Source organism: Hippichthys cyanospilos, chromosome 10 (assembly GCF_059441005.1).
Source record: "Hippichthys cyanospilos isolate Australia breed blue-spotted pipefish chromosome 10, RoL_Hcya_1.0, whole genome shotgun sequence".
Classification (NCBI taxonomy): Eukaryota; Metazoa; Chordata; class Actinopteri; order Syngnathiformes; family Syngnathidae; genus Hippichthys; species Hippichthys cyanospilos.
The window spans coordinates 1,994,862-2,016,089 of NC_142378.1; the positions used below are offsets into that span (position 1 = coordinate 1,994,862).

The following is a 21,228-nucleotide window of genomic DNA, read 5'->3' on the forward strand; positions in this document are numbered from 1 at the left end:
GAGAGAACAAGAGAGAGAGAAAGAGAGAGAGGGAAAAAGAGTGAAAGGGGGAGAGCGAGAGAGAGAGAGAGATTCAAGCGGCGGTGCGGGCTTCCAAAGTGTCCTTTTCGCTTTTCCGGTGAGACGCCGCAGTCGTCTCCGACAAACCCTCGCGAGTGTTGGCTCTTTTTTTTAAACAGATAAAAAAAAGAGAAGAAGAAGTTGGAGTTTACCGGCGTGTGCGTGGGGGGACTTGTAAAACATGTCGGGGAATAAGGACACGGACGGCGGCTGGAGGAGCTTTCTGTGGAATTCCGAGAAGAAGGAGTTTCTCGGGAGAACCGGCGGCAGTTGGTGTAAGTCTTCCATTTTTTTTTTTTAGTAACTGTTGAATGTCACGACGCAAGAGGTGGCTCGCTTCTCACCACCTTCCTCCATTTTCTGGCTGCTTGGCGAGCAGCACCTGTTCGAGGCTGCGTCGTGACTTGTCGGGGTTTTTTTTTTCGTCTTCTATCATTTGGAAGTTGCGCCGTCATTTTTTTTAATATATGTATTTCAGGGCGGGAATCGACGAAGTGCTTGGGCGCGAAAAGAAAACAAAATGGTGGCGATAACTTTAAAGTCAAAATGTATCGAATGATACAATTCCGTTTAACGAGCAGAATCGATTAATTTGAGTTCATATTCATTCATTTAGTGTCAGGCGGACAACTACGAAGGGTGGGCGGTAATAATGGAAATATGACGGGATAATACAGGCGTAGTCGGTCGTGCTTGTGGTAAGGGGTTCGCTTGTGGGGGGAGGTCACCCCTGAAGGACAGCCTGTGCCGGGCCCCGACTTTTCACTCGTGCCGGTGTTGTGAAAGTTGTGCTCAGCTGACAGCCCAAAATCACTTCTCCCGCACCCGGAGAACAAACTACCTAATCGTTTTTTCTTTTAAGGGTTCCTATTTGTATTTGTTGTTTTTTTTTTCGTACGAAAGGGAAAAAAAATGACCACTTTTTCCACCGTGAATAGTTGACATTCCGGCCAGCGTTTGCCTCATCAGGCTTGACGTGGTTGCCTAATAAACACGTGACGTGGATCCACCCCCCGTTTTTTGAATCTAAAAAAGCCCCCCCCCAGAATTGCATGTTAATCACATTTGAGCGCGTCGATTCCGGTACTGTCGAACTGATCACGACTCACATGTCTCGAGGGCTTGCCCCCCTTTCCTCCTCACCCACCCCCCTCCCCCGCAGCCTCCATTTCGAAAAGAAGAAACTTGACTTTAATCGTCAATTCGTCCGAAAATATAAACCAACTTCCCCATATCTAACCAGCTAAAGACCATAAAGCGCCACTTTGTCACCCAAAATGTTCGAAAGCAACAGGTTTGTCATTGAACGCACCACGGGAGGAGTTCGATCCAATCAACGTGACTGCAAGATCGTAGCTGATGCGGTTGTATTTGTGCCTTTATTTTGCGATTTAAAAGATTGAAGATAATTGAAAGTGGACAGAGTGTCCGTGAACGCAACACTGTGAGGGCAAGGCTACGAAGGGGGGGCAGTGTGAATGTGGTGATGGTTTGTTCACCACAAGCTCCTGCTGCAGTGTGTTGGGGGATGGGGCTCTTTCCATTGACTTGTTTCAGGTTGTTGTGCCTGTTCCTAAACTGCTAGATAAACACCGACAACCCTCAGCTACATGAAATGTTCAGTAAAAATCAAGTTCTCAGGTTGCAAAATCAATAACTTGTGCACACAAATGTAAAAAGAAAAAAAAGAAGTCCTATCCTCCAAAGAAAGCAAACTCAAAACTCCTCAAAGGCATATTTTTATGATTTGGGGGTATATTTGTGCTGATAACTTGCTTGTGGGAGTGTCCGCAGTAGTCCATGAAAGAAGTCAGAGTCATTATCTTAAGCTGCACACATGCAACAGCAACAGTGTGCCGTTGATAATTTGATTTCATGTACAAACGAAGGTCAAGTCAAAAGTCAAAAGCACCCGATGGCTATGCGCATTGCTTTTGTTTATAACACCATCACAGTATACATGTTCTGCATCTTAAATGTCTTAAATTCATCAACCTTCATACACCTGGAATGAGCAGTATTTAAAAAGAAAATACCTGGAAGCATTTATTTGTTTTTTTACAAGTCGACTCATTAGCAAACAATAGGACAGAAGCTATTTAATGTGTTTACATCAGTAATTCAATGAGTAACAGAGTAAAAGGGTAATAAGGGATATTAAAGGAATAGTTTTTGGGGCCGATAACGGTTATTAGTAGTCAAGGGGGTTGATAATTGATATTTGGAGCCGATATTCAATTCAAGTAAAAGTTATTGGGAAATTATTGGCATTAAAAAGTCAATGTTGAAATGTCTTCTAGCATATGTTTATTGAACAACCTTTCAGATTTTCATATTGATTTACATTACATGCATTTTAGACAATGTCGGTTAAACGATTTTAAGAAAACTTTTAAGGAGCTTTCAGGGTTATCAAAAAAAGCTTAGCAGGTAAATAACTCCCTATAGTTTTCTGCAGAAAATAGACTACTCCCAAATTTCAAAATAAGACAAATGTTACAAATGAGTTTATCTTTGTTTTTTCCTCCCAAATTCCTCCCAAGGTTAACAGAATTTTAAATAGTTTCCTGAAGTTAACTTTTTTGAATACATTCATTATCGGCCATCAAATTTTCCTAAACAGGCAACACCAATATTTGTCAAGATGCCAAATTCTGGCAATCCTTAATTGATTTTACATGATTAAACTACAAAATGCATGTGAAGGGCAGCTATTATATGTTGTCCATCTGTAATATCTATGACTGATGATCTCAATTTTTGATATGTAGGACTGGACCGGTGAGCGAAGCAGGAGTCAGCCAATGAGAGTGCATACGTAACTGTTTGTGCCTTTACTCATTTAAAGCACACTTGCTGCTTTGCCTATTCTTGCGCCAAGCCACTTGGGTCACGTTTTAACTAGCAGTGTTCGGCTATATATTAGGCTAGGCATGGGACGATATCAGAATCTGGCAGAATGACAACCTTGAGCAAAAATATTACAGTTTTACGGTACTGAAAACAGGGCTCTAAAATATATCATTTTAAAATCTGTTTGGTTGTGATTTTTCTACAAACTATATAATACATTAATTTGTTACAACCACAAACATTTACACCAATAATAATAAAAATAAAATATATATAAATGCACAGTATTTTGAAGAACTATAGATTTGAAATGAACTACTTTCGAGTGATAAAGTCATTCAACTACTATGTCTATTAATTAACAGTACAATGCGGATTCTGTCATTTCACGTCGACAGGGGTCACTTCCTTAAGCCATATTTTAGCTGGATAGACTGTTCACGTCACGTGATATCGCATAAAATGCTCTGGGTACAACCTAAAATGGATGCTGGGCTCTGTCGGCTAAAGATACGATCAGCCTGTCAGACTGGTTCCCAGGGGTCCCAATTTGTAACTGGTTGCGGAAAGACACCTGGGGAATGCTGACATGACAACACGACAAGTGTTTATCTGTATGTTGAATACACGTGTAAATGTCGCGTTGGGCGTCAAAACGAGATGAGTGGCGTTTACAATAGCGAGCGAGTTGAAACTGAATGAGGTGTTGAGGGCTGAAATGAAAATTGGGCCGTTTTGGTAGACTGATTTCAAGGATTTCCTGTGAAATTATCCAGCCGTCTGTGGCGTCTATTATGTCTTATTTGTTCGACCATGAAAACCCGTTTAGTTTAGACAAACCGCACTGAAACAAGTGTGGTGGGGTGTGGGGGTTTGTACTCTTTTAGGTAATGTTTTATAAAGCTCCAACAATGTTTGTTATATTTTTCAAGAGATAAACATTCTTCTGAATAGGGTTGAGCTTTTAATGTGGAGATCTGATTGGAATTGGGACTGACATTTCAATTTCCAGTTCCTCGTTCTGGTGCCTTGTCTGCTGCCCCCCCTCCCCGCTACAATGCTACTGCATTACAGTTAAACAGCCAAATGTGAGAACATCAGCCAATGCTTCAAAACAAAAGGTTTCATAACAAGAACAAGCGGCCTCAACACACTTTTATTTTGAAGTTCCTCCAGGAAGCATGGTGACAACTACGGTCTACTACTTAGTTATCTTTTGCTTTCAGAGAGGAACAGCTTCAGGTGTAAACAACTTGGTGTTCTTAAATCAAGTTTAATTTTCAATTCCGGGCGCGAAAAAAAACAACAAAATCAAGCAAATACTCATGATTGACATTCTTTCTCGATCTACGTTCTTTTATTTAATAGCTCAGCGGTCGACGGACGACTATTACAACCTACATTTCATGTCGTAGAAAAGTAAGCATGGTGATTGAGTTTCAGCCATCTGTTTAGGATGTCTGCTTTTCTTTGGGGTTACATCTGCCTCCACAATTTTGGGCATGAGATTATTTTGACACGCGAGATACTTTTGTTAATTCTTCATCAATGGTAAAAGTAGCATCCAGGGCGAATATTTTTATTTGTTTTTACACCCCAGGGAGGCGCTGCTACGTTGAATTTTGCCCAATTCCGGAATCGAATTTCAAACTATCCTGAAATAACCGCTTTGACCCAAATGACAACTTTTCAATTTTAGGCGTGAGTCTTTGACCTTTTGCGCATCCCGCCAGGATGAATCAGCGCCCGGTTTCTTGTCGTTTGGCGAAACTGGCTGCGAAGGCTTGTCGGGCTGTTTTTCGCTGCCAAACCTGTTGCGGCCGGCGGTGGGCTACATGGCAGGGGGGAGGGAAACGGGGCCCGTCTGGAATGACCGGCGATTTATCCTGCGCTTCCCTAAATGGCCCCCCTCTCTCGCAACCGGAGAGGAGTAGAAAAGGAGGCGCTCTCACAATAGTTCCCTCACAAAGCTTCCGCCACGAGACGAAAAAGGGATCCTTTGTGGTTCTAGTTCATCATGAGGCCGTCAATTACATGCAACGACCGGTCGCCCCCTCCCGTGAATGCTCCTCTCGTGTTCACGCAGAGTCCTTGAATTCAAACCGCTGTTCCTTTGGGGACTGTTCTCCACATAAATGACCACAAACTATCATTATGTACACCACCTGATGTATTGCAACGTTGCTTTCTGACACAAGAACGGACTTTTTATCGCCACGTTGCACGTTTTTTACATTACTGCCGGTGTTTCCTTGACCGCCAAACAAGTAACGGAAAATAAAATGATTGCCGTTACTCTACTTTCTTTTAATTCAGAAAAAACGTTGGGAGACAACCTTGGATTATGAACAGAATAAGTATCTTAACAGGTACTTCGTGTTCAGATGTTTCAACAACCATCCAAGTAAACCAAGTGCCAAAATCGTGGATTATAAAACGTTTTATTTAAAGCCAATGAGAAGTGATCGTTGTAACCCAAACTTTTCAAACTTTTTTGCTCAAGAGCCACAAACGCTTCTAAAATTTGACAAAGAGGCCAGATCAAGAGCAGATGGATGGAATGTTTTGACAAACCACCTCATAATAGCAACAAAATGCGGTATATTTCAATAGAAAAATGAACATTTCAACCGTGTTTTTTAAGTCCCGTGTATTTAATAATTTTTTGAAATGACGACTGAAAAGTTAGTGCTGACAGTTACTATTTTAAAGCACCGATAGTTCGGCTATTCCTCAGGATATTAACATTATCATTCTTGTCCTGATCATTTCCAGTTCGGCGAGCCAGATTAAAAATCTTAATGGCCCGCGGTTTGCCCATACGTGTTCTCACCCCATCCTTAGTTTTATGTTCGCATCATGTTTTTTTAACCAGTATTCAAAGTCAATCCTCTTTAGCGCACACCACCCCACCCTGAAGACATCTTAAAACGAGAACAGATCGTCAATACTTTGTTTTAACCAACCAGGCGGCCTTGATGTTGGATTCCGAGCATAACGTTTCAAACAAACTCGCCTGCAAAGTTTGCTAAATTGTTGACATAAGAATTGACAGAGACACCATGAATTATAGATTACGAACACGATTTTGGTGGGCAAACAGCCCCTCACTTTGTACTGAAGACGATCCGGATCATGTTGTGTTGTTCGAAGTGTCAACTACTGATGATTAGAAACGTAACGTGCTGGCAAATGTTACTTTACATTGGTCAGCAAACCTTTACTTCCTCTTATGCCAGCCAGCCGCCTTGTTCAGTTTTTGACTTAGATGAGCTAAGACCAGGACAAGAACAATTGTCACTTCATTTTAATAAACCAAGTGCCAACAACTTAGATTAGGATTTTTAAGTCTGATACCACCCTATTTTGTCTCGTCTTAGCTCTTCTTCAAAACAAATTGCCATTACTTAGTTTTAAAGGCTGCCATATGTATTTTACCATTTAGACATGCTGCTAAAACACTTTGCAAAATCATTGGCAAACACCCTGGCACATCGCTAAATTATCGTTTTGCGGACAAATGACAAAAACTGATTGGCAGAAAATGTATTTTTGTCTCGTATAAGTCACGCCGGACAATAAGACACAGTTTGTAACGTCAGATAATTTCATAGAAAGATGGTACATGGAAGTTTTAAAATTCTTGTTTTGATTTAAAAGTTTTATTTTTATTTCCAAACTGCCTGGTTCCAACAGCATCATGCTTTCAGCGGAGAGTGAACGTGCTCATTTTGAAATCAGAGCTGCGGACAGACTCGGGTTGTTAAAATACTGCACCAACACAACAGTAACAGGCCTGATAGTGTACTATTGGATAGTGCTCCTGGTGGCAAGTAAAATAGCAGTTCAAAATCAATACTTGGATAGCTTCTTCTTATGTCCCTTTGTTTACAGGGAAATTGCCCCCTGCTGGCTTCCAAAAAAACTGTAGATAAGCTGCAGGGTACAAAGCATGAGCAAAAAGTCGTGGTGTATAGTCTGATATTTACAGTCCCTTTTCTCAATAAGCTAAATGGCAAAAGCTTGACGCAGCGATTGTCATGTTTTTAGCGATCATTTTAGTTTTGTAAAGATACAAAATCTAGTCATAATTTAACCGTCCGCCACCTTTTTTTTTTCCACAGTCAAAATCTTCTTGTTCTACGTTATCTTCTACGGATGCTTGGCGGCCATTTTTGTGGGGACCATCCAGGTGATGTTACTGACCTTGAGCAACTACAAGCCCACCTACCAGGATCGGGTGGCCCCACCAGGTATGAACTGCTGGAAACGGCGCCCCCGGGCAGAATCTTTGTGACCTTAGACAGCGTCAGCCATTTTGTCCTTCACTCAACATGGAAACCTGTCGATGGCGTCTCGCCCACAAGGCAACGGCAAGCGAGCTTTGCGCCTCGCAAATGTGCGGGGGGGGGGCATGGCGGCGCAGCGCGAGGCCTCTCTAAGCTCGTCGATTAGCGGGACAAAATGCTCAGTGTAATGCCTAAGCTTTCGTTCAGAAACAGCAGCAGCAGCACATGTTTGGGCGGTATTTTTAGAGGCCATTGTGAAGCTACTCGCGGTTTTAGTTTACCGCCCGGCGTGACTGTCGAGCCGACGACTTCGGTTTACAGCAGGGTGACAGATAAAGGAAGCGGAGGGGAGGGGGGTTTTTTTTTTCCTCTCCTCCTTTTTTTTTTTTTCACGCCGCCGCTAAAAAGTTTCCACTGTGAAGAAGTCACGGGTGAAATGGGCGGGAGGGACACTCACAAGTTACGCACGCGTGTAAAATCTGCACAGCGTTACGACGACAGCGTTTCCGTCCGATAACAAAAGATAACAGGAAGTGGAAGGGCTGGCAGAGAACACTTATGAGACTTTTATTGCGCTTTTTTTTTTTTTTCCATTGTTTAACACAGCACTTGCGTGTCTTTATACAAAAATAGTCCAGGAACAAGAATAATGGGACCCATTTATTGTTGAGTTTTTTTCCCTGGTCTGTGCTGTGCTAAATAAGGACCCGTTTTCAAAGGTTCTTGTCACTGGTCAGCCATTATTTTCACACCTTTTTATCATCTTGTTTTCCTTTGCGGAAGGTACAGATAGTGCCTTTCAGATATTGAAAGTTGATTTTACCCAACCTCAGACTCAAGTGAGGTCAAATTTAACTTCGCTATTAACACCGTTACTACCGAACACATGCAAAGACCGTCTTGATTGGTCGTTCGGTTTCTGACCTGGGCAATAAATCAGATTAGATTATTTTGTCATATGTGAAATCTGGCTTTGCACAAGCGGTAGAATGCTGCATTTTGAATGAGCGAACCCTTTTTAATTCATTGAATTTGAGGACATTTTTTAATGACTTTTTTTTTTTTAGATCACAGGTGTCGAACTCCTGTCCTCGAGGGTCGGTATCCTGCATGTTTTCAATGCTTCTGTCTCAAACGCGATTCAAATGAGGGACATTTTCCAGCTCCCGCAGAGCTCGGCGACAAGCTAATCGTTTGAATCAGGTGTGTTGGGGAGAGAAAAACGGAAAACATGGAGGATGCCGCCCCTCAAGGACTGGATTTCAACACATGGTCTAGATATTCGATTACTGGAATTTATTTGCATTTCTTTAACATTTTTCAAATGTTTGGCTAGCACGAAAAGGAAGTAATCAATTGGTTTAGGCGATTAAGTGCTAAGTAATAAATTACATTAATAGTACTTTAGGATCTAGTAATTGATCCTCAGTACTTTAGTACTTAGTACCTCAATTAATTGAAATCGGCGATTACTTGAGATTCTTAAGTACTTAAGTAATTGATTACTTCATTTAGTATGAATTGAATGTCTAGACTTTAAAAAAAGGAAAATACGTCTTTAGGATCGCATGGGAAATACATGTTTTGTACATTACTAATTCAACTGAATTAGAATATGAATAGTCCAAAATGGCTTAAAAATGACACCATAGTTTTGAGTCAAGTCATGGTCAAGGCAATTTAAAAAGTGAGGTCGGGAATATGCAAATGAGAACATTAATGCGGTGGTGTAATTTCACACTTGATGGCGCTCTCCGCAGCACCACCACGTCTTTTATATACCGGCGATTCTGAGTGAATTTTTGTAAATACGTCACCATCATCGCTCTCCCGCAGGTTTGTCCCATACGCCGCGCTCCGAAAAGTCCGAGATCTCATTCAGCACAAGTGACCCAAATTCCTACGAGAGTTACGTGGCAAGCATTAACAAGTTCCTCGCGCTGTACGACGACGATGGCCAAACCGACCTGATGAAATATGAAGACTGCGGAGGCAAGTTTTTCCGCCGCCGATTACGATATTTGCCGTACAATATGGCTACGCCAACAAGCGGAGTAAATTTCAGACTATTAAGGTGCAGCTTTTTTCTCGTGATTTGAGCCCCCGCCGCTTCTAGCGAAAGCGTTCTTAATGCGTTAACCCGTGGGCGCGCAGACACCCCGCAGCCGTATCGCGAGCGCGACACCCCGGAGAGCGACCAGGGCCAGCGCAAGGCCTGCAGCTACAAGAGAACCTGGCTGGAGGACTGCTCGGGCAAGACCGACCCCACGTACGGATTCCAGAAGGGGTCGCCGTGCATCATCGTCAAACTCAACAGGATCGTCAATTTTAGGCCCAGGGTGGGTCGCCGGACCAAGCTAGAGCCCCCCAATCAAGGGGGGGAAAAAAAACTAAACAATGAGGCCGTGACCGCCATTTTCTCTGCGCGCTTCCAGGCTCCCAACGGTAACGACAAGCTGCCTTTGCCGCTTCAAAGCCGGGTTCAGGCCTACTCTGTGCCCATTTTCTGCAAGAACAAGGTGAGGCCGGCAAAACGGATCGCTTGTCATTTTCTAGAACACGCGCCTCTGCATAGGAAGCGGTTCCGTTCACAGAGCGCCCCCTGGTTATTTCCTTTTGCGTGCGCCAGCGCGAGGAGGACGCCGACAAGCTGGGCGACATCAAGTACTTCGGCTTCGACGGCAGCTTCCCGCTGCAGTACTACCCGTACTACGGGAAGCTGCTGCACCCCAACTACCTTCAGCCGCTGGTGGCCATCCAGTTCACCAACGTGACGCGGGGCGAGGAGGTGCGCGTGGAGTGCAAGGTGTACGGCGCCAACATCAACTACAGCGACAAGGACCGCTATCAGGGACGATTCGACGTCAAGTTCACCATCAACTCGTGACCTCTTGGCTCGCTCGCTCGGTCAGTCGGCGCGCGCTCTTCACCCCCCACCCCCATCCCCCCCCTTTTTTTTTTTCCCCTTCTTTTTTTTAAGGCAAGCAACTCTCCAAAAACAGCCAATTGAGTCAATAATATAAAGCCAGGAAGTGCAAAAAAAAAAACCCACTCTCCTTCTAGTTTTTGAGCACGTGCTTCTCAACTCTTGCTAGCCCAACATTTTATCGGGCCAAAGCCAATCTTGTTCGCCCAACAAACACCATTGCCCAAGCCAAGCTCACTCAAATATACTCATTCAATCCCAAAGACATAGGTTTGCTTCAAAATGAAGGGAATCGACTACTTTGTGGAATGGAGTACTAAAGTAACTGATTACCTGAGGGAACCAAATACTAAATTAAGTGATTTGTTTAGTTATTCAAGTACTAAAATACTAAAGTACTCTAGTAATCAATTACGTAGTTGAGAAAACCGGGTACTAGCTTTAGCACTTAAAAACACCATTATCATTGATCATTACCGTTGATTACTTTAGTACTTTATTGCCTAAATATTGATGACTTTCATCATTCATTTCCCAACAAAGTAATCAATTACCCGAGTTAGCTAAATATGGATGTTATTGTTGTGCCTGGCATGTTGGCATATTAGCAAAATTCAACCCTTTTCCAACTGGTCGGGGATCACGTGGCAGACACGGGCGTCGGGCCCCGGGGCCCCGATCTGGCATGGTTTTTACGCGCGCCGATATTTGGCTCAAAATCCGTGGCCAAATAGCTCTCATGTTTAATAGTGGTGAGATGTTTGAACATTTCATTGCCAAACTCCTTTCCAAAAGGAATTCACTGACTTGAGGTTTTTCTTGATGCCAAATTTGAAAACAGATTGATTTGGGATCTATAAATTCATGCATTTATATCATCGGTTTCAAAAAAAAAAAAAAATACTCATGTTTTCCAGGTTTCTCCCCCCCAACACATCTGATCCAAATTAATAGCATGTAATGAAAATGATCCTAATTATTTATATCAGTTGTGGATGCTTTCAAGGGGGTAATGAAAGTATGACTGCCAAAATATTACAATGCCCCCCCCCCAGTCAAAAAAAAGTCTCACAATTTTTTATAGTTGTGAAAAAATACGACTTATTTCAATGTTCTAACCCTCTCTTTTTAATATAGACGCTCGCCCTTATCCGACACTGCCATTACCTCGGCGAGCGTGCTCAAATGGCCATTTTCCACTCCCCCTTTTTAATTGAAAAGCGCCGCTCCACTTATTCCACGGAAAAACAAAAAAAAAGATGGCTTCATTCCCACTCGGGCTTCTCCTGCGTTTTGGGATGTGGCGTAGCAATAGCAAAAGCAAATCAAAAGCGTATTTATTCTGCTGTACATGATGATGAAAAGGTCTCCTGCGGGAGCCATAGAGACGCGTCCGTACTGTCTATGAGAGAGAGAAGAAAAAAAAAAAAGACAAAACAAACAAAGCGCAACTCCACTACTACTACTTACTACTACTGACGTGTTTGTGTCGTAAAATCTCGTCTCGTCCGCTTCTGTGTGCTGCGCGCGCGCGTGTGTGTGTTGTGTGTGTGAGACTAACTGAAATACTAGCGCGGTACCGGACACCATCCAGGAAGGATCCATCCTTTGTACGCTTTTCACCCCCCCACCCCCCCCCCCCCCTTTCTGTCTTGTAGTTTTTTTTGTTTTTTTTTTGTAGTTCCTAGCAGAGTCCTATACTGTTGAATGTTTTAGCCATGTTCATGGTGGAAGAATTTTATATTTATGCAGTTGTACATTTTATTTCTCGCTCAGAAATGTCATGTTTTGAATCTGATACCAAAGTAGTCGCTGGTTGAAAACATTGAAAAAAAAAAAAAAAGTATCGATGCAGTATCCCGTTACATGTTGACAAAAAAAAAAGAAAATAATCGAAACACTTTGTCAGGAGTCTTCTGGTCACTTTATTTAATCTGGCTGAAACAATAAACAACGAAAAAGTCAGTGTTTCCGTCTCCAGTTTGTTTTTTTTTAGCTGTCCCAAGATTTTCAATTGTGGGTTTACAATTATTGAAAAAAAAAAGTGGCGTGGAGATTCAGGCGGCCAAAATCTTGAAGAAGTACTGTACCTGTGGACCACAAAATGGCCGACCCCGTCAGGTTCAAATGGTTAACAAGGAGGCATTATATCCCAATGCCCCCCCCCCCTCCCCGTCCCCCCGCCCCCTCCACCGCCAAACAAAAGCTTTTGTTTCAAATCCCGTCGTCATTCTTGTTCCCGTCGCACCGTGAGAGATCTGAAGCGGGCCCACGCTGCCTGCCTGCGGTCATGAGACTCAACTTGGGCGGGGGGAGGGGGGTTAAAAGGGGCTAACATAGCCCCCCTTTCACACTTTTTTTCCCACTTTGTCGCGTATAAATGGCACCAACAGGAATAGGAGACGGGAAATACCCGCATTTCGGATTTTTCTTTGTTCTTAGAAGCCCCGCCTCCCCATTTGAGCAAAAACTCAAAAATTCTAATCATTTGATAACACTGCAATTTCTTATGTTCAGAATATGACTCTTACCTTGCAAGTTTCAGTTGTCAAAACGTGATTTTTTTTTTTTCAAAGTCTCGCGTGATCACACGTGATCTCACAAAACCGAAAAGCAGCAAAAATTCGCACATGTGCCCTTGATATTTCTTGGATGTTTTCAAAAGGACTAAAGTCAATTTGGCAAGAAAAAAAAAATCTTTTAATGTATTTTATTATTTTTTTACTTAATATTTTGAAAAATGAGGTTAACAACTTGAACCTTTTTTTCCCTCGCTTTTTTTCCTTTTTTCATTGAATGCGGCGCCTCCCTGGGGGGTGCGAGGGGGTGCGCAAACGACCCCAGGGAAAAGGCTTTGTTTTTGTCAATAAAATAAGAATTTTCATCTTTTTTTTTTTTGTTTCAGGCACTTCGATGCACTTATTTTTTTCTATTTTAGACTAAGCCGTAACCCGTTTAAACGCTGTAAAAAATTAACTGCCAAAATGCGATTCCTATTGCTTGTTTCTTTTGTTAAAAAGGACACGCGCTCGGGTCTCCTTTTTGGCATTTTATGAACGCGTCGCGCTAACGCCTACCTCCAGGACGGCGTCTTCGGGAAGGTCCGTGCAGTGGACGGCGTTTTTGACTTTGTCGGTGCCGTAAACGGCTCTCAGCGTGGACGGGCGGAGGTGGCGAGCCACGTCCTGCGGAAGAACCGAAGAAGGAAAATCAAAGTCGTGACACGCGGTGGGTCCACCTGGACAAATAATTAGTTTGCAAGTTACGCAATAATCCCATCGTCCGACGAATGAGTACGACCGAGTTTGCGTTGGCGGCAAAATGGCAGCGCGGGCGGGGCGGCATCCTGAGCGAGCCGGTGTCCTTCCTTGAAGGTCGCCGCGCCGCGCCTCCAGGAAATAGAAGCCTCCCGCCGGGTGCACACAATGACGAGTGCTAGCTAAGCGCCGAGAGGAAGCTGGCCAAAAAGTCCGTCTCCTTTGTAAATGGCAGGAAGCGGCCGTACCACGCAATTCCCCACGTCCTTCATCGTCCTCTAATAAAAAGAGGCTTTTATGTGCCTGATTTTTATGAATTAGAAACCATAAACCCCGATCGGAAATCGGGCCCCACGGCAGACATTTTGTGAATGTCGCAGTCGCTATATACGGAGAAATGGAGCCGGCGGTAAAGTGGCCTCGGGGACGGTAATTGCGTTAGTCTTAACGACGTTTACGTAATGGCGTTCCCGGTGAGCGGCCGTCCTCCTCCGCTGTAATTGGACGGCGTTGACTGAGCCAGAGTTCGGACCCCTCTCTGGCGCCCGTTTGTCCCACGCGCACGCACGCGTCGGGGAAATGAAAGATACGCTTTATAACTTCATTTAGGACGCCGTCTACAAAAAAAAGGCAAAATGACAACGTGATCATTTTCTTTACGACCATATAAGGACGTTATATGGCAGCGGCGAGAAGGTCGGGACAAACTTTTGGCGCCGTCAAATTAAAACGTCGTCAAGGTGGACTGACAGCCGTCATCACTCACATTAAAAAGGAGGAAAATAAAACGTCGGTAATACTCACAGGCTTCGCTAAACCATATCGGAACATTTTTTCACGAAAGGCTGATGAGTTTTCCCGATTCATCAGCGCTGAAGAAGAAGAACTTCTTTTGCTTTCTTTTAGTTTTAGCTGGCACTTATTAAATATATATACAATATATATATATCTCAGATGTCAAACTGAAGGCCCGGGGGCCAAATCCGACCCGCAAAATGCTAATGCTAATGACGACAAATAGTTTTAAATACACGTAATTTTCTTTTGTTACTAATCTCTCTTTTGAGCAATTTTTACTGGCCTCTGATCTCAAAACCTGACGATCATATTTAGAGTTTATTTGACTTCACAGTCAGAACGACTCTCCGACCAAAATGGGCGTGACACCCCGATATATATATATATATATATATACATATATATATACATATATATATATACATATATATACACATATATACACACATACATATATATACACACATACATATATATATATATATATATATATATATATATATATATATATATTTATATATATATATATATCTTTGCTCTCTAGCTAGCTAGCTAGCTAGCTAATTTATGCTATAAAACAGACGTCGTGCGTCATTGTAATTACGCCGTTAGCTAGCGCACTGAATCGGAGATTGAAAGTAATTTCCAAACTACGTTGTGTTGTTCATATGGGGAGTCAGGAGCAACATGCAAAAACAGGGAAAAATTTCAAAATAAAAGTATACCTAGGCATTTGTGTTCATAGTATCAGTTTGACGTTTCGGCCATGTTTTACTGTCATGCGGAGTATTGACAATTGTCGCTGTGATCGGCTTGATCAACTATATTAGATGTTGATTCATGTTGTCAATGATTATAAAATCACTGAGATGAAATGTGGTCATATCCCTCAAGAAGGATTTTAATGACCGTCTAGCTTTAAAAAAAAACAAAACAATTTTTTCTCAAATTGACTCCAACATTGTCTCAAATGAGACAAATGGAGAGAAACCTTGAAACGATTTATTCTTGCCATGAATCAAACTTCCAACTTGACCGCGCGTGTGTGTGTGTGTGTGTGTGTGTGTGTGTGTGTGTGTGTGAGCAGTTAAGGGGCTGCAGGTGCGTGATATGAAAGTTAATGGACACAAAGCCGGGCACTGTTGCCGTGGCGACGCACGGCAACGAGCTTGTCAGCAAGGTGACTCAGCAGCGTTTTTGAAAACAAAAAAAAAAAAACAAAAACAGTTCAGCAGGTTTATTCCACCTGCTCCTTTACAAATTGCTCTTCTGCATGAATTTCTTTGGTGGAAATTTGACATGAAATATCATTATTCATGACCGCGACTTAAATAAATGATGCATTTCTTCCTGTTGCACATGCTGATAACAAAATAGTAAAATAATACAAATATTTGCATTTTTTTAATGAGTACTACAATAATTCTCTCTCTCCCTATATATATATATATATATATATATATATATCTCGTAAACATTTATCTAATAATATTGTATTAGATAATTTATATATCTAATAATATAAGTTTAAACTAAAAAATAATTCAATCACAATTAAATAAATTGGAAATAATTAAAACAAGCATTTATTTTAATTAAAAAAGGAAAAACATATATGTATAGAATAAATATTAACATATTTATCTAATAATATTAATATATATGTATGTCAAACATATTATCGAACAATATTAATAAGTTTAAATTATATAAAGTATACATTATATATATCTAATAATATTAAGTTTAAATGAAAAAGTGATTCAATCAAAATTAAATAAATCGGAAAGAATTAAAACAAGCATTTATAATTTAATCTAAAAAAAGGATAGAAAGATATTTATCTAATAATGTTTTAGTATTATTAAGTTTAATATGACTATATATATATATATATTTATATATGTGTGTACACACACTGTATGTCATAAACATATTATCTAATAATATTAATAAGTTTAAATTATATAAAGTATAAATTATATCTAATAATATTAAGTTTAAATGAAAAAGTACTTCAATCAAAATTAAATCCTTTACTTAAATGAACTTAAGTTAACTTAATTGAAACGAGAAAAGAATTCGATTTGTTTGATTATAATAACAGAAATATTTTCCATATAAGACGAAATAATACAAAGCTTTTTTTTTTTTTCTTCACCTGACGATCACCATGCAGAGCGGCGCGCGGCCAACGAAGGTTCATTCATTGGCTACTGATTTCCAGGCGGGTCAGAGTAGCTCCCATCCCGCCCCCCCCCGCCCCCGCCCCCGCCCCCGCCCCCTCCGCCCGGCAAAAGAATCAGGCCGGCCGGCTCGATACGGGCCCGCGGGCGCGCTTTTGGCGGGACGGAAGCCAGCCACCGCGCCAGCCGACCGAGCGGGGCGCCAAGGTCAGCGCGCTCCCAACGGACTATCGACCCGACGGATCTGCAACGCGTGAGCGCGCCGCTCTCGCCGCTAAGGAGAAAACGCGGCCCGCCTATCTATCCGTCCGACGTCACGCATTTCGCGCGTGCGTGTGTGCGCGCGTGCGTCACGGGCTGCCTGGAAGTTACACGACGGCACACAAACATGCACCACAATAGCTCTCCTATATCGGGGTGTCATTTCATTGAAATATTGCCCGCAAAACTAAAACTACATCACTCCTCGCAGCCGATGTGTCATCCAACGCATCGTGAGAATTATGATCCACCCATGAAATAAATAAGATTTCATATGAAGAGATCGAAGCCGATAAAACCGTAAATTGATTAGAAAGGATAAAAGGCAAAATCAAAAAGTAAAAAAAAAGGGAAATGGGTGAAGAATGAAAAAAAAAAAAAAAATCAGTTGACAACTAAATTGACTAAGAATAAAAATGGAAAAGTACACCAGAAAATATACAATAAATGAATGTAATTAAAAATATTAGAAAAATGGTAAATAAACTTACTGAAAAAACAGAAACTAAATCATATTTACGTGTAAACAAAAATTGTAAAAAGTAAAAGAAAAGATAATAAATAACCAAAATAAATGACCTGAAAACAAAATGGAAAAATACACAAAATTTACTATAGATGATTATATATGGAAAAAAATAATATAAGAAAGTGGGAGAAAATAAATACTACTAAATAGTACTGAATCGTAAGAATCACAACATTATAAAAATGATTATGTAAAAGAATGAAAAAAAGAAAACAAAATAATAGTAAGTAAATAAACAACCAAAGTAAAATGAACATAAAATGGAAAGCAATTAAATGAAATAGCAAATAAATAAAAACCTAAAAAAAAACGAATTAGACTAAGTAAATAAATAGTTTAAAATGTAAAATTAGTAAATATATTTTTTTATATTTAAATAAAGGACAAAATAAGATACAATTATATATAAACTGACTTCAAAATAAAATAAAAATTGAGCATTTGGCAAATAAAAAGTGTATGAACAGCCTAAAAAAATAAATCATATAAAAAACACATAAAAGATTTTAAATCAGAAAATAATCAAACTATAGTTCCGGGAATAGATAAAAACTAAAAAAAAAAAAAAAGAATAAAGACAAAAATAATGCAACAGCTCATCCTGTCGGGTGTGTCAAGAGTTCAAACAAGCGTCATTGGAAATGTATGCGCATCACATGATTTCATATGAAGGCGTCAGTCATGTGACAACGCTCACACGGCCGCATCATCGCGGGAATGTGTCACCGACACGCGTTAGGGAGGTAAAGGCCGCAAACGGTCGCTTTACGCCTATTTCAAATAACCTTTGAGCTACACGCCAAAAAAAAAAAAAAAAGTGAGGTGCTGCTGGTTCTGGTTAGCGACTCACCGGATCGGCGGGCCCGCAGAAGTCGCGGAACGTCTTGGCTACGTTTTCGCCGTGGAGCTCCAGGACGATGCAGGGTCCCAAAGAAAGCTCGGTCACCATGTCCTGCCGGGAATAGCGCCGGAAATCTTGCCCATTGCGTCAACGTTTAATGGGGAATGTTTGGGTCCACCGCGTAATACTCACCACGTATTCCAGCACGACGCCTTTGTAAACTTCGTAGAACTCCTCGGCGTTGGCCCGGTCGACGGTGAACTATGTTGTGGTGGGGGACCCAAAAAAAAAAAAAACGTTATCTAACATGACCAGTGTGTACTATCTACACATTATTTTTATTCTAATTAAACATGCGTGGACGGACAAGGGCTCAGGAGTATTGGGACGCGGCCACATACTCTTTGAAACGCTGACATCTGGACATGGGTGCCAGTGGGTCCAGCGAAAAACCAGACGAAATTTTCGCCGCTTGTCAACGAGTTGCTCAGGTAACAACCAATCACGGCTCACCCGTTTGCTGAATTTGATCATGCCGAGCTGTGATTGGCTGTTACATGAGCAAATGTGATGTCTTTTCCAGTCGACAGCAAGGGGCAAAATGGCCGCTCTCTGAGATGGATAAATAGTGTGTATTTGTGTAAAATAAAATACTTTGGCTTGACTTATAGAGTTGGTTGGGTTTATTACTTCAAAATAAAACACTAATCATCCAGAATGACTGAAAAAAAATCGATTCTATTCTGATCGAAACTAGTCATAAAACTACTAGTACTATATTGGAAAAACAAATACTAGAAGATGAAGAACTAGTGTTAGTAGAAGACTCCGAAACCGCAGTCAGATAAAGTTTGGATTCCAGAATTTTGAGGCGCCGTTCAGTGCCGAGTCGCATCCCAATACTCTTGTGAGTATTGTGACAGAACAAGTGTGCGTTTACCATTTGCAGAGCTGTGATTTGAAAGCCGGCCGCGGTAATGGACTTGATGATCTTGCCGGCCAGCCCTGTGGGAAAAGCGGCGTCTTTCAAACGTATTCTTAGCAGAGAAGATGACCCTAAACTCTGCAGTATGATTCTTACAGGTTATCACAGGCGGTCCAAACTAAAAAAAAAAAAAAAAGCTCTCGTGGGAGTCCGGTGGAGGCAGATTGGAAAACGGGACGGATAGTGAGAGAAGACAGCGAAGGTCACACAGGAGGACGATAAGACATTTGCCAATCTGGCTCGGTCTGTCTGTTTGGATCGTGCCCCCCCCGCCTCTTAAAAAAAAAAAAAAAACAGCTGCTCTTGTTGCTAAGCAACGCACCACTACTTGTGGGTGCCTGGCAACAGAGGATTCTTCTATTCCAGTCATGTCTGCACGGCGCGTTTGCTAGCGCGTGACCGCCGACGGTGCCTCGGCGCCGCGGACTCGTCTGGAATACTGTTTCTCACAATATGGACGCCGGGCTCGTCAATCAAAAACGGAAAAATTGACCGTTACTGCAACATGACACTGCGTTCATCTCGCTCATTGATCGGCTACCGACGGATCATTTATAAAGTACGCTTACGCAACCCTGGTGCAAGAGCTTCCAATCCCAAATCTTTTTCCGGTTCAAGTCAGCGAACCAATCCAACCAAATCATCCACGGCGTTTACCGTGAGTGGAATAAATCGAGTCAATGAACCGATACTAGTATATCAAACGAGTCGGCGTACCCAAATCCGTGAACCGTTACAAATGAATCGTCAGAGGCCGCGGTCTTTCTGGCAAATCTGCCAACTGGAGTCAGAACCTCACAACTGAACCATTAGAATCTGCTGACAAATCACCCAACCAATACGACCGTATTATCCGAGTCCACGATGTTACCGGTGAGTCCGCTAACAAGTCCGCGGTATTCCCGGTAAGTTTGGTCCTTCGAGTCGGTGAACCGGTACAACATCAAAGTGTTTCTGGTGAATCCAACGAATTAAAACCCATTCGATTGGATCGTTCAGAGTCCACGATGTTACCTATGAGTCTCCTAACTTGAGTCCACGATAGAACCGTATCACTCGAGGCCCCGTTGTTCCCAGAAGCGAGACAGCAAACAGAAACAACCGTAAAGTCCAAGTCTATGCCGGGTTCACAACCAGTCAACCAATAACAGAATATTCTGAGTCTGCGGTGATTTCGGCGAATAGTATATATTAACTCAAGTCTACGTGAAACGTTCCAAATAAAGCGCCTGGGTCTACTTTGCGTCGGGGGAATCTGTCAACGTGATTCAGTTATCTGAACCAACAAAAACGTCTGCAAGCATATGACAGCTTGTGAGTCCGTTAACTCGACCAAATAAATATTTGATAAAGACAATGAACAGGCAAGGGAATTACCCACGGGTATGAAAACAGAACGTGCTTAAATGAACACTGCAACAAACGACCATTGAAAGCTACGGATTTAGAAGAGATACAACGTGAAGCGTGAGCGTTTCATCGAAGGGAGAATTTATGATAGAACCCTCATATCAGATCGATTTTAGGTGACTTTGAAAGTACCGTGTTTTCCGCACTATAAGGCGCATCCTCAATTAAAGACGTACGATTGGTTCTACTGTTCCGCCTTATAATCCGGTGCGCCTTATATATGGAAAAAGTTTTCAAATATGCCATTAATTGAGGGTGCGCCTCATAATCCGGTGCGCCTTATAGTGTGGAAAATACGGTAAAAACAATAATAACTCAAATAATAAGGCTAAACTCTCAATAGCATAATAAGTCAATGTCAATATGAGCAACCTTGTTCAGTGTAAACACACAAAAGAAACAGGTAAAGCTTACTTTATCACTTCGTTCCCCATCTACCAATCCCAATCTCAATATTGATCCATATATAAGGCGCACCGGATTATAAGGCGCACCCTCAGCTTTTTAAAAAAAATTAAGGCTTCTAGGCGTGCGGAAAATACGGTAACTCCCCTCTGTGACATTTCTGCCTGTTGAGCATTCGCCGGCCGTTGCACAATCGTCGGCGGCAGTCAAACAAACATGACGGTGGAAGGCTTTTCTTACATAAACCAAACATGCGACGTGTCTCCACAAGAGAAACAAACTCCTTCAGCAACCTTCAACCTGGCGTGGCTCCAGGAAGGTGCGGCGGGAGGAACGTGCGTGCCATCTTGATCCTGACGTGTCTTAATAAGTACGTATCATTTTATTATCCAGCAGAGGAAATGGAAGCTGTAATTTATGCCGTCATT

At 41.9% G+C, this 21,228-nt stretch overlaps 2 protein-coding genes across 2 annotated transcripts in view; one reads left to right on the top strand and one right to left on the bottom strand.

The window, feature by feature from the left end:
• Positions 1 to 12,093, top strand: atp1b1a (ATPase Na+/K+ transporting subunit beta 1a). The gene is made up of 6 exons (XM_088425602.1): positions 1 to 335; positions 7,038 to 7,166; positions 9,039 to 9,194; positions 9,357 to 9,541; positions 9,638 to 9,721; positions 9,832 to 12,093. Exons 1-6 carry the CDS (start codon positions 242 to 244, stop codon positions 10,087 to 10,089), a joined length of 906 nt encoding a protein of 301 aa, XP_088281728.1. The 5' UTR covers positions 1 to 241; the 3' UTR covers positions 10,090 to 12,093.
• Positions 11,915 to 21,228, bottom strand: part of nme7 (NME/NM23 family member 7) — a 17,181-nt gene continuing 7,867 nt past the window's right edge. Inside the window, exons 8-12 of the mRNA XM_088425598.1 lie at positions 18,941 to 19,005; positions 18,193 to 18,261; positions 18,010 to 18,111; positions 13,206 to 13,313; positions 11,915 to 12,218 (exon numbers count right to left, since the gene is read on the bottom strand). Of these exons, the coding sequence (XP_088281724.1) occupies positions 12,186 to 12,218; positions 13,206 to 13,313; positions 18,010 to 18,111; positions 18,193 to 18,261; positions 18,941 to 19,005 (377 nt within the window). The 3' untranslated portion in view covers positions 11,915 to 12,185. The remainder of the gene's footprint in view (positions 12,219 to 13,205; positions 13,314 to 18,009; positions 18,112 to 18,192; positions 18,262 to 18,940; positions 19,006 to 21,228) is intronic.